General features: G+C 36.4%; 1 protein-coding gene across 1 annotated transcript; it reads right to left on the bottom strand.

Moving 5' to 3' along the window:
* Positions 1-3,502: 3,502 nt before the first annotated feature.
* Positions 3,503-12,630, bottom strand: LOC132127172 (BCL2/adenovirus E1B 19 kDa protein-interacting protein 3-like). The gene is made up of 6 exons (XM_059538855.1): positions 12,475-12,630; positions 7,026-7,245; positions 6,301-6,373; positions 6,110-6,207; positions 5,455-5,604; positions 3,503-4,609 (listed from the first exon to the last, which is right to left on the bottom strand). The coding sequence occupies exons 1-6, from the start codon at positions 12,551-12,553 to the stop codon at positions 4,561-4,563; spliced, it is 669 nt and encodes a 222-aa protein (XP_059394838.1). The 5' UTR covers positions 12,554-12,630; the 3' UTR covers positions 3,503-4,560.
* Positions 12,631-12,936: the final 306 nt, after the last annotated feature.

The following is a 12,936-nucleotide window of genomic DNA, read 5'->3' as shown; positions in this document are numbered from 1 at the left end:
TAATTAAAAAGACTCAAAGCACAAGAGTAATTCGTTGGGTAATGTATAGTTATTCTGAGATTATTGAATACAGAGTTCGTTTTGAAGTAAAAAAAAAAAGCTGCTATTTGCTATTTTTATTATATTTTTTTAAATTTGGCATTGTTTGCTGGGTATGTTTATAAACAAATATTAGGCGGTGGAACATTTCTGACTGGAGACTCGCGCTCTGTGTGCTTCTCCAAAGCAGCCTCACAGTAACAGCTCCAAAAGCCCAGTTTCCATAACAACAACATGTACCCTCACCCGAGCTCCTCAAATGAGCTCCTGCTTTAGCTGCTGTTTCCGAGGCTGCTGGACCGAGGGGGAGAAAGTGAGAAAGACAGATTGTGCCACAAAAGGAACAAAAGATCAACCCGTTTCATTTATTTCTCAGACTTGCATACATAAAACTGACGCTGCAAAGAGAGAAATTTAGAGACGTTTCCAAACCACTTCCCTGGTTAACAGAAGTCATTATGTGGCTTAGATAATGGCATTGTTTTGGAGCACAACACACAAGCAAGCATGCATACTTCAGTCATCATTGACTACGGAACCTCAGAACACCTGTTTCAGCCAATCACAAGACGGGAAATTCAATCACAGCTCCTCCCACTACAGCCTATGCGGTAGAATATGGGACTAACAGGAACTCCAGCCAAATTTATACACAAAGTTTCTAAATGTGACAAATTGTTTAGAACATTTAACCTCGTATACTTCTAACTGGTGTATAGCTGTGTGAATATGGCACACTTGGATAAAATAAGATGCAATTAATCATGGAAAAACAGCATGCATTAAGATTAATGCCGATCCACTGTATTGTGATCTAATTTGCATCGCTGTGCTCAGTATGAAAACGCCCTGCAGGTTGCAACAACTGCTGACTCATCAATCATTTGGCTTCTGCAATGTATTTAAAAGCGCTGAGAGACCTGACAGCGGCAAACTGTGGAAAAAAGATGTGTCGTTGTAGGCAACAGTATCCATAAACAGACACCACAACGTTTTGGAATACAAATAATGTCGTTCCTCACCCAGTCGTGTTGAGTCAGAATGAGGCACACACCCTTGATTTCCTCTCTGCGCCACTAGAGGGCAGTTGAGTATCGCTTTTAGACTGTTAACGCCATCTAAACTGGTTTACTTTTAATTAAATTAAAACCAGGTGAACTCACAAAGGAAATTTAGGCGTTTTAGTGTCGGTAAAATTGGTTTTAGCCTCTAAGCTCTGGGAAAATAATGCGCGTAGCGCCCCTCGAGGATATAGGCCTATAAAGCACAAATTAATTTATGCAGAAAATCAATGCATGAAGTGGATTCAATAGTAATGGCGTTTCTGCAGGTTGCTGTAAAACCATTTAAAGGACAGATGAAGCATTTCAGCCACAGATATCATATAACTGGCCTTAACTCTCAGTGATTTACCATAAGGAGTTTCAGCAAGAGACTGTGAAAAATTGACAAAAACAATGACAGAGCACAAATATGACAAGCATTTCATATTCACAGAAAAGATGAGGGCATGAACTTGTGCAAGAAACATGAGTCAGATGTAAGGTGGGTCAGAGAGTTGCCAGATTGGTCCAAATTCATGTTTAGGAGGAGCCTGGGCTGGTTAGCCCTCACAAGTCAATGAGAAATTAAGCCACACTAATGGGAGGAATGCGGTGAGATCATAATAACTGGGAGTTGTGTGTATTATGAGAAATGGTTGATGAAAGGACCTCAGATGTCAATCTATCTGTCTCTGGTGCTCCAAAGTAATCATCTCACAGAAGTTTCGACAACAGACTCGGTGTGTGCACTGTAGAGCAGGAGAAGATCTGACCCCAGGTCGAATTCCCAGACATTCCCAGCTCGGAGGATCAAACGGCTAATGCTGTGTTCTGAGTGGTTGCTAGTATATTGCTGGATGCTTATATACCGTTAAAAAAGGTAACCTTTAAAGGTATAATGCATTATAAAGGGTTATTAAATGGTATACAATTATTCATAATGTGCATTGTAATACATTCGATCTTGTTGTAAGTAATTATAAGCAAATTTAAAATGCTAAGTGTAACAAAGAATTGATAAGTGTAATGTGGTTACAATTATTATTATAATGTATTATAAGGTGTATTACAAGTCATAATTCATGCATTAAAACTACTTTTATAATGCATTCGAAGTAAGCTTTAAGTAAAAAACAAACAAACATGATTAGTTGCTGAGCGAGTCATAGTGATGCTAAAAAATAAAATAAAAAATTCCAATAAAATTGTATTTTTATTCAAATAAAATTGACAAAAATAAGAATATTTACATGAACCTGAAAGTTTTTTTTTTTTATTAGGGAAAATGAAAAAGGTCATTCCGTTAATAAACAGGGTTAAAAACATGGTTCCTGAATATATTTTGCGCAGATATATTAGATAAATATTGATCAGATTGGAAATTTCCACAAAGAGTGAAAAGATTGTTTGGAGACAAAACAACAACAACAAAAAATAAATAAATAAAAATGCAGATTGTTCTTTAAAATTTTAATTTGAAAACATTTATCATTGTCCAACACGGGAGAAAAAAAAAGGTCTGTCAAATCAATAAACTTACAATTAATGCAATCATCGCATTAAATTCTAAAGAAAGTATCTCCACAAAGGAGTTGTCTTTGTCAGAAAGAAAAAACTAAAACCTTTAACTATCATGTACCTTCTCTTTTAGTTTGCCTTGATTGTTCAAGACTTAAAAAAATCCAAAGCATGTGAGAAACCATCTAAAACTCATGTTCACCAAGATGGTGCAAAACAACAAAAAGAACGAGCTTGTGGCACAAAACACTCACATGATGACAGGAAATGACAACAGGACGCCGTATCAAACATGATGAAGGAAACGAGGCACAAAGTTCATAAGAGTTGAGCTCTCAGTTGGTTTTGGCAGCTGTGTTCGAGGAGAAGTATAGATCCTCAGATAGACCAAAGGAACGTGTTCACACATCCAAAATACACTTAAAAAGAGAGAAAAACACAGCTGGACTTAAAGATAATTCACCCTAAATTAAACCCTGTTCCCAAAGACGGATGTTCATGTCCAGGATAGCATAGTTACCTGTGGTGCTGGAGTGTTAGTGTTCACTAAATGTGTGTGACTGTTACTGTGTAAGTGTGTTTGAATAGTATCTCACACAATAATTCAAATTCTGCCTTCATTATTCAACCTTTTGGAGATATTTTGAAAGAAGCCCAAGCTGCTCTTTTCCAGTTTATCTCTATTAGCTTCCACTGTATGGAAAAGAGCAGCACGGTCGTTGTTCAAAGCTTCCCACAGATAAAAGAAAATCATATAAGTTCGGAACAGCATGAAGTTTAGCAAATAATGACAATGTAATTTTTCATTGAGCTATTCCTATAAATTGAAAAAAAAATGTTTCTCATCAAACTAACAGCATGGAAATGCAATAAATCAGTACGAGATGAGAAGTTTGAGAGTGTACAACACAATTCCAGAAAGTCTGACACAGCTACGATAGCATGATAAAACACTGAAGCCAGATCCTCTCAGCTCTGAATGCTAATGGTAAATAGTGCAGTATTGCAAAGTAGGCTATGCCTAGTAAGAAATCACTAGGTCCTGATATGTATGTGAAGGAAACTAACAAAACAACACAACAATCACAGAGAAACAGATAAAACTATAACTTTTTTTCTTACAGAGATCCGTCAGCCCCATCAGACTGGTTTTTAATCTATGTTCATGAGATGATATATATATTTATATATATATAAAGAGCAACAGGTGTTGTCTCTGTCAGGGTTCTGTAAAATATTATGCAAAACTTGGTATAAAATTGCATGTGATTCAGTCATAAACATATAATGTCCGAGTTATTACATTTTCCATCCTCACCAAACGAGTTTGGGGTCTACGGAGAGCTCTATCCTTCCCAAAACACTTCCAAGTCCATCATCCTGGCGTTCCGCTCTTGAAGTCAATAAAAGAACTAAATTGGTAGCATTTGTAGAAATAAATAAAATCTTAGCTAGTGCTTAGGCATGCTCGTGTAACTTCAATAATTTATATATTTTGGTTGATTCCATTTTGAGGGAAAAACTAGAGGAGATTCTTTATCACCTTTTTGGTCATGTGATTGGACCAAAACGGCGATGTTTTTTGCCTCCTAGCTGAATCGAGCTAGTGTGGAGCTAGCATGTGTGCATTTGGTTTCATGCAATGCTCCAAATACTTCCAAAATTAAATAGTAGTACAAAGGGGGTGTTAGGACATTCACAACTGGAAAATGGATACAGACAATGGTAACATGAAAGAAAAGGGCCTGAACTGAGGAGAAGTTTATCACTTCACTTCCCAAAATGGAAAGGCTACTTTAAGGAATTACTTATTAAAAAAAAAAAAAAAAAAAAGAGGGAGAAATGTTGCAGAAAAGACTAAAAGGGGTAGAAAGGGGCAGCAGGGAGCTTCTTCATACAAACTGCAACGTTCTCCCTGATCCACCTGGGCCATGCCTGAGGCACTTGATCGGATCAGTGTTCAAATGGAGCTTGCAGGGGGAGTTGTCAGCCTTTTCCCAATATAGACCCTGTTTTAGAGATACAAGACAAAAGAAAGATAGATGAAAAAGTCAGACACTTCATATGTGGAATATTGCACTGTTGTTCAAGGAATAGTTCACCCAAAAATACAAATTTAGTCATCATTTACTTTTAAGCCTGTATATGTTTCTTTCTTATGTTGAACACAAAATAAGATATTTTGAAGAAGCAAACAGATTTTGGTCTCCATTGACTTTCACTGTAATTCTTACCGACTGTTCTTCAAAATATCTTATTTTGTGTCCAACATAATAATAATAATAATAATAAAAATAAAAATAATAAAAATAAAAATAAAAACTCATACAAGTTTAAAACGACATGAGGGTATAAAAATCCTGGTCCGTCACTGAATAAAAAAGTTAACTGCGGCTTTTGATCTCACAAATCAGACTTTTTTTTTCTTGCAATTGCGAAAAGTAATGTGCAATAGTGAGAAATAAACTCACATTTGTGAAGTCAGAATTGTGAGATATAAAGTAGCAATTTTGAGAACATATCTTTTTTTGATTTTTTAAATTGCAAGTGCTATTGATTTCAAATACAGTGGAAACACTGATCTATGATATATAATATCATCTAACAAATTTAAAATCTACATAAAAAGATCAGGGAGAAGAAATTAAGTCTATAATGAATTATAATTAATAATTTTGCAAGTTACTAAAATTTTACATGCTGTTTTCCAAACATTTTAAAGGCATGATGTAGGAAACATCAAGTTATTTGCTTAACTGTCACGGTTTGCTTTTTGTAATCCCAAAATGTAGCACTTAAAGGCAGCATAAACTACATATGTGTGAAGTGTGGTTGTGTTTTAAGGAGTGTCTACCCGAGACCCAGGACCAGGATGTGGGACAGAAGCAGCGAGGGGATAAACACTTTGAGGAACTCAGCAGAGAAGATGCCTCCTTTCTTCATGGCTCCAGACTTCCTCATACTGAGAGTCACTGAACGCCGCGGGTGCCGGAAATGAAACTCCCTGTCAGAAAGATAAGAAAGATAAATCTACCTGTCATCACAACAGCATCTTACCAAACTTACCAGATAAAATAAAATAAAATAAAAAACTGAAAAAGAGAAAAGAAAACAGACATAAAAAATTACCGTATTTTTCGGACTATAAGTCGCACCTGAGTAAGTCGCATCAGTCCAAAAATACGTCATGACGAGGAAAAAGACATATATAAGTCGCACTGGACTATTAGTCGCATTTATTTAAAACCAAGAACCAAGAGAAAACATTACCGTCTACAGCCGCGAGAGGGCGCTCTATTCTGCTCAGTGTAGACTACAGGAGTACTGAGCAGTATAGAACGCCCTCTCGCGGCTGGAGACGGTAATGTTTTCTATTAGTTCATGTCAAATTAATTTTAATTTTAAGTCGCAGGACCAGCCAAACTATGAAAAAAAGTGTGACTTGTAGTCCGGAAAATACGGTAATACAAACTATAATAGTTGTAAACAGTAATCACTCTAGTGCTTACTTAGGCGGAATATTCTCAGGTCTACTTGACCAGTCTGCGACCCAGTCTGAATCCTTCATCAAGATGTCATCATCTCTGATCTCCTCCATGACTTCCCCCTGAGTGGACACAGACACACACCCAAACACAAGCACAGAGAGGTCATGAAGATAAGCCTGAGTACATTCCATAAATTAGAAGAGCCACAGTACCTGACTGTCCCTCCTCATGTCCACGTCAAAAATGATCTGGCCTTCATCCTGAGGACTGTGAGGTCGAGGAGGGCTGTGGGACACAGCAGTTTGAAGTAAGCTAAGAATTGTCATTAAAATGACTTTTATATGTCTTCAGAATATCATTTTATGATAATTTGTTGCCATTTTTGCCCCAACATCTTTCATTGTATGGAAAAGAGCAGCTTGGAAATTCTGCTAAATATCTCCTTTTGTGTTTCCCAGCACAAAGATACTCATACAGGTTTAGAACGGAAGTTTTTATTTCTGTGTGAACAGTGCTTGAGAGAACATTAGTCTGTGTACATATGAAAGAGGAACAATGTATTCCTACAGTAAACTGAGTGAGATGAGGGTTATTATGGCCGTATCCTATCAGCATAAGGCCAGTGTGACCATGTGTAATTTGGCATGGATGTTTACAGCACTGCTCTCTATCTATGAGGTCATTAAACTCAAGCTGTGGTCTCAGGTGACATTTGCAGATGATATATATATATATATATATACACACACAACATCTTAAAGGGATAGTTCACCCAAAAATGCCAATTGTGTCTTGTGTCCTTTCATGTTGTATGTTTTCTTCATTCCACTTATTTCTCATAAATACTTAGCATGTGTTAAGTTTGATTGATGGGGTTAGTAAATAATGACAGTTTTCATTTTGTGGCATATATATATGACATAAATATGGTGTCTACCTGTCGCATGAGGAGTTACTGCGGCTGGATTCATGCTGGGCATCTAGCAGGATTTTTTCCATGTCTCCATTGTGGATGGAAGATGACGAGGGAACATGTTCCAGCCCCCCCACCATCCCATCATCCTCCTCTACTATCTGGACTAAAGGGGGCAGCACTGAGGCAGCAGAGGACGAGAGAGATGTGGCATTTTTGTTCATCTCCAGCTCTACCCATGACCCTAAATGATATATCACACAACAATCACAATAATAATGAAGATTATAAAATAACAATTCCTTATTTAATTATTTTTAATAATAATAATAATATTTTTAGTTATGCAAAAATATGAATGGACCAAATCACACAGAACCTACTATTTTGGTTCTCATTTCACCACAAAATCAAAAGATGGAAAAAAAGAACTGCCAAAGTCTTCCTTGGACTTCCATAAAAAAAAAAAAAAAAAAAAAAAAAAAAAAATATTGGCCTGCATTGAATTTCTAAAGATCCAGTATACAGTAAAAATAAGTAAATAAATAATAAAAAAGGCCATCGATTACAAAAGCAAAATGTCAGGTTGATTTTGGCAAAGAAAATATGACAGGGAAATATACTTTAAAATAAAATAAAATAAACTGTTGCGATGCAAAAAATAAAAAATAAAAATAAATAAATTCATAAAAGTACTGTCATGGTCCAGAAAAGTATGAAAGACGTTGTAAAAATAGTCCATCTGCCGTAAGTGGTTCAACCGTCATGTTATGAAGCGAAGAGAGTGTCACAAGGATGCACTGTTTTCAAATCAAAGCATAAATACATGAAGAAACAGTGCATCCTTGTGACACTGCTAACACAGAAGAGCATAGGCAGTTTGAGTGATGTGGAGAGACACAGATGAGACTTTTTACAAAGGAATTATTAAATAAAGTCATTATTTTTCTTTTCTTCGCTTACAAGCAGTATTCTCGTCGCTCCATAACTTTACGGTTGAACTACTGATGGACTATTCTGACAATGTTTTTCATACTTTTCTGGACCTTGACACTGTTATTTATTTGACAGTCTATGGGACAGTCACAAGCCTCTCAGTTTTCATCCATAATATCTTAAATTCTGTTCCGAAGACGAACTAAGCTTTTACAGGTTTGGAATAACATGGGTTAAGTGATTAATGACAATTTTCATCTTGGGGTGGAGTATCCCTTTAATGTTCTTTAATATAATATCTAATTTTGAGGGGAAATGTGACCTGGTAATGATACTGCATCCAATGTATCCACCATTCATTCAGTAAGGCCCTGAGACAAACCGAGGCAGACGGTGGCAGACAGTGGGATTTCCCTGTAAATCGTTGGTGGTCTGGCTCACCTTCTATTTACTGTGTGGTGAACAGGCAGTAAATGCCTCCCTCTCAGACTAATTACAAGCTCACTGATATATGAGTCACACCTGACCCGACTGCTGCATGCTCTACGTGAGTGTGAGCAGGGACGCACTCCTGAACACAAACACACAGACCCCTTTTATCCATGAGTCAGGGATGAGCACTAAGCTTCCCGTGTTCCCCTTGCACCCAAATCTGCTTTGCCGTCTCATCAGAAACATCTGTGTAATCGCACAGTCAATCCTCTGTTTACCACCGGCTCAACACACAGCTCTGGTTCCCCAGTGGACGCTGCTGACCAACACGAGGAATACCCCCCTCACCATTTAGAGCGCTTTGAGTGATTCGAACAAAAAAAACAAACAGAGGAAGATAAACAAGGTCCACATGACTTCCTGGGGTTGAGCAAACATAGATAATGTGACAAGGGCCTGCTTTGACTCTACTCGGATACATCTTCTCATAAGTATGAATGAGTATGCATGTCTCTGCCCTGTCCTGAGGGGGAAATGTGTGCATTTGGCTGCGCTAGAGACGACTGACCTTTGTCTCGATCCACTGACACAAACAGTGTTGCTGTGGCAGCAGGCAAGCTGAACATTCTGGCCAACGGTGGAACATTACTTTGGTTATAATCAGGGAATATATAGAGATCAAAAGATCAGATGATGGTATTACAGAGGCTCATTTAAGAAACGCTAAAGCATCACGGCTGCAAAGTGATCAATGTGTGGCTCTGGTAGACAAATAAACTATTGGGTGAATCTTACAAAAATAGGCCATATTCAACCTTAAACAAATAAAATAAAATAAAATAAAATAAAATAAAAAAGACAAAAATTAAGTCTGGACATGTTGCTATATTTTTTTTAGTATTTCTTATATTTAATTTTCATTTTGTTATCTTTTACTTTTATGATTTCTTATTACATATTCACTAAACTACTATATTAATACAGAAAAAAATCAAGATTTTTAATTTTTTTTTAAAGAAGCCTCTTACGTTTTTATGTAATTTATTCCTGTGACAGCATATCAGATTATTGTTAAATTAAATACTATAAATGTTGTAAATGGGTGTTCTACTCAATAACTTTTTTTGAAACATTATTATTATTATTATTATTATTCAGGTTCTTTGATGGATAGAAACTTCAAATAAGCATTTACTTGATAAATAAATCTTTGGTAACATCATAAATTTACTGTCACTTCTAATAAAGTCTCCTTGTTGAATAAAAATATTCAATTCATTAAAACAAACAAACAAACAAACTTACAATTTACATTTTATTTTTCTTTAAATGAAAATTATGAGAAATAATAAGACACCCGGGGGCATATGCAAATTATTTTTACAAATGTAAAACACACACACACACGATATAAGACAAGTAATTGTAGCCAATTTATATATTTAAAAGCCATCATTTATGCTAAAACTGCTAATTACCAAACTACATTTGTTTATTCAGAACAAATACAGAACATTATCAACTTTGAATTAAAACCAGATCGCCACTAAAAATGTACATGTTCGCTCTGTTCGTCCCGTCTTTTGATTTTATGGAAGAAATATGACCTAGTCAGACCGGACATGGTCTTGACAGGTTTTGAGAGATTTGTTGTATTAGATCTTTGGCTGTGGGCAAAGTCCTTTCACATGTCCTCCAGCTAGCACTCATCATGTCTAGTACACAGCCAGGCGCATCCAAATTGTCAAACAAACACTGTTAAGCTGAGCCCACATTTGCCCATCTGTTACACTGAAAGAACCTGGCCAACATTAAGTTGTCATTTCACTTTCCCTAGAGAATCTCTCAAATTCACAAGTTAGCACTAGTGCATGAGAAAGCTGTGGTCATCAAATCACTGCAATGAGATCTGGCCAAGGATGTCAGCCTCATCTGTGGGAAACCAAGAATTTTATGAGATAATGGGGCCATCGTGCTGATGATGAAACGGTTTCAAAATCTAGTGAATGAGAAAAACACAACGGCCACAGAATTCATTCTGGAAATAAAATCTCCTTAAACCAGGGTTATGTGCTGTGTAAAAAGCCATTGTGTGACATTAATAATACTAAACTAAAATAATATACATAATAATATACGATCATAGTTTTGCAACATTTTAAATAAATTATGTTTATATTTTGTATTTTAATTTATTTTAAGTTTTAACAATTTTGTTGTAAGTTATATATATATTAAAAATATATTTTTTTTTATTAAGTTTCAGTTTTTAGGTTTAGATAACCCTGTAAAAATAATACTTAACAATAAAACGTAATAACAATATAAATAATATGTACAGGCTTATATAAAAGTATATACACCATTTTATTGCTTTCTAATATCCTTGATCATTAAAAAGCATAATTTTTACCACTCTTCATTATCTTTTCCTTTAAGAATTAAACGAAAAGATAATTAATTTGATTTATTTAGCTGTTAAGCCTTTTGGACGTCAATTTGAGCAACCTCTTCATATATGAAATGAAAGATAGGAACATCAGATATGCAAATGAAGTTTTCTGCATGAGCCAAGATCTCCATGCATTTTACACCAGCCTTCTTCATGAGTTAGCTACTTTACATGAAGCAGACAGCTGCTACTTCACGATCTCAAAATATCATGACTCACCGCCCTAAACTCAAACTCCCAATTCTATTTCCTGGCTTTCTCTCCGACACTTTCCACACGTAGACATAGTCCGGACCACTTTCGCTGCTGCTACAAATAGAATAACGAATACTACTATGGTGAAAGCTCAGCTCATGAATATTAATTATGTTCTACTGACACTGCTTTAACTTCCCTGCACATTCTGGTCACGTAGCCTAATTTATATTCATGACGCGAGTCTTTTCCATTAGATAATTGGCCAGTTTACTAACGTTCGCCGCTCAATGTCTGCCTTTCAGCCAATCAGTAAGGATTATTGGCTCACTACTAATTAGTATTCATGATTCTAGCCTTTTCCATAGTAGGATTTATTAACTGGCGTCCTGAACAAGGGTCAACAGCTGTGAGGACTAGTGACGCTTAACTAGCTTTGGTCACAACGCGCACGTAGCTTACATTAGTATTGTTTGTTTACAGTGAATGGCAGTTTAAGTACACTGCCCAAAATCTGTGGTCTTAATATTTAGACAGCGAGATTTAGCTGTCTGCTCTTCGCATTTCAGAAAGCATACCAGGAATTTCAACAAGATCTATTCGTCTCATGTAACTTTAGAGCATATTTAGGAATTTCCTCTATTTTTATTTTTTAAATTTTATATATAATGACTAATTAACGGATATGGATTTTAAATAGAAGGCTGACAAATAATGTTTTTAGCAAATCCACACATATTGTATGATAATGAATTGATATTTGTCTGGCTATAAAAGTTAAGGGTTACTTTTTCGCTTAGAAGTTATTTTTAAATGCATTTCACTCGGGTTTTCGTCTACTACGCCGATTAAACTTTAGTTAACTACAAGTTCAATCTAAGAGTCAGAGGCCGATTTCTAGATCAGTTTGTTTGCATCCTCGCAATTTACACAAAGACCTTATTTGCTGCCACATGTCGTGCATTGCATGTCAAAGAGATATGAACAAAAAAAAAATTCTTTGAGCCTCTTCTTATAAACACACCGGACAAACACGGGTATGTGTCACATATTTATTACACGAATAAAAATAATGGGGTTTCAAGCATCCACAATCTCCATTATCGAGTTGCTCTAGTTCTCGCCTTGTTGACATCTGCTTAGGCCAGCCTTCTGAAAACGTATAGTCATACTATTGGTTTACGTTCAAAGTCAATCACTTTTTAAGACCCGCCTCAACACACAACCTCAACGGCCATTGGACAGAACGCTTGTCAATAAACATGACGAAGTTATATGACAGAAAACCCCGCCCTCCTTATGGCAAAGAAATGTTGACTGGAACTAAAAAAAGAGTATTTTACATGAAGTAAAATAATCAAAAGTATAAAAAAATATCAATACAGCCAAGTCAAAGGCTTATCTAACAGATTGTATAGATGTCAGTGCAATACAGCGAGGTGCTCCGGCTGTACATACCGTTTAACCCAGGCTCCCCGTTGTTGTCTACTGGAGCAGCAGCGTCGGACATCGTGGCTCTGTGTTGGGCGTCTTGCATAAGACTGTCCGTAAGCACCGCACGAACACACTCTGCGCACGCACGCGCACGCACACACGCACATTTGGACCTGCGCGCTCATGCATAACGGAGCCTGATCACGGATCGGACGCTATGTGGAGGCGTGCTTTTAAGTTCGTTAATAACTGTTTTCAGTGGCTGACCTCAGAACTGTTATGGGAGAGGAGGTTTCCTGGAGCGCTAACATGACGCAAATGTGTTCATATCTGATAACAAAGACACTAACATTACGTAATGGCTGCTTATTTATAAAAAACGCACGCGTATTATGAACGAAGTCTGTCAAAAACTAAAATGACGTATGGCAAGCCTATTTAACATATATTTCTTAAAACAAATATATATTGTTGTTGCTGATACTT

This window comes from Carassius carassius, chromosome 45 (assembly GCF_963082965.1).
Source record: "Carassius carassius chromosome 45, fCarCar2.1, whole genome shotgun sequence".
NCBI lineage: Eukaryota > Metazoa > Chordata > Actinopteri > Cypriniformes > Cyprinidae > Carassius > Carassius carassius.
The sequence above is the reverse complement of the archived record's forward strand: the minus strand, read 5'-3'. Positions and strand labels throughout refer to the sequence as shown.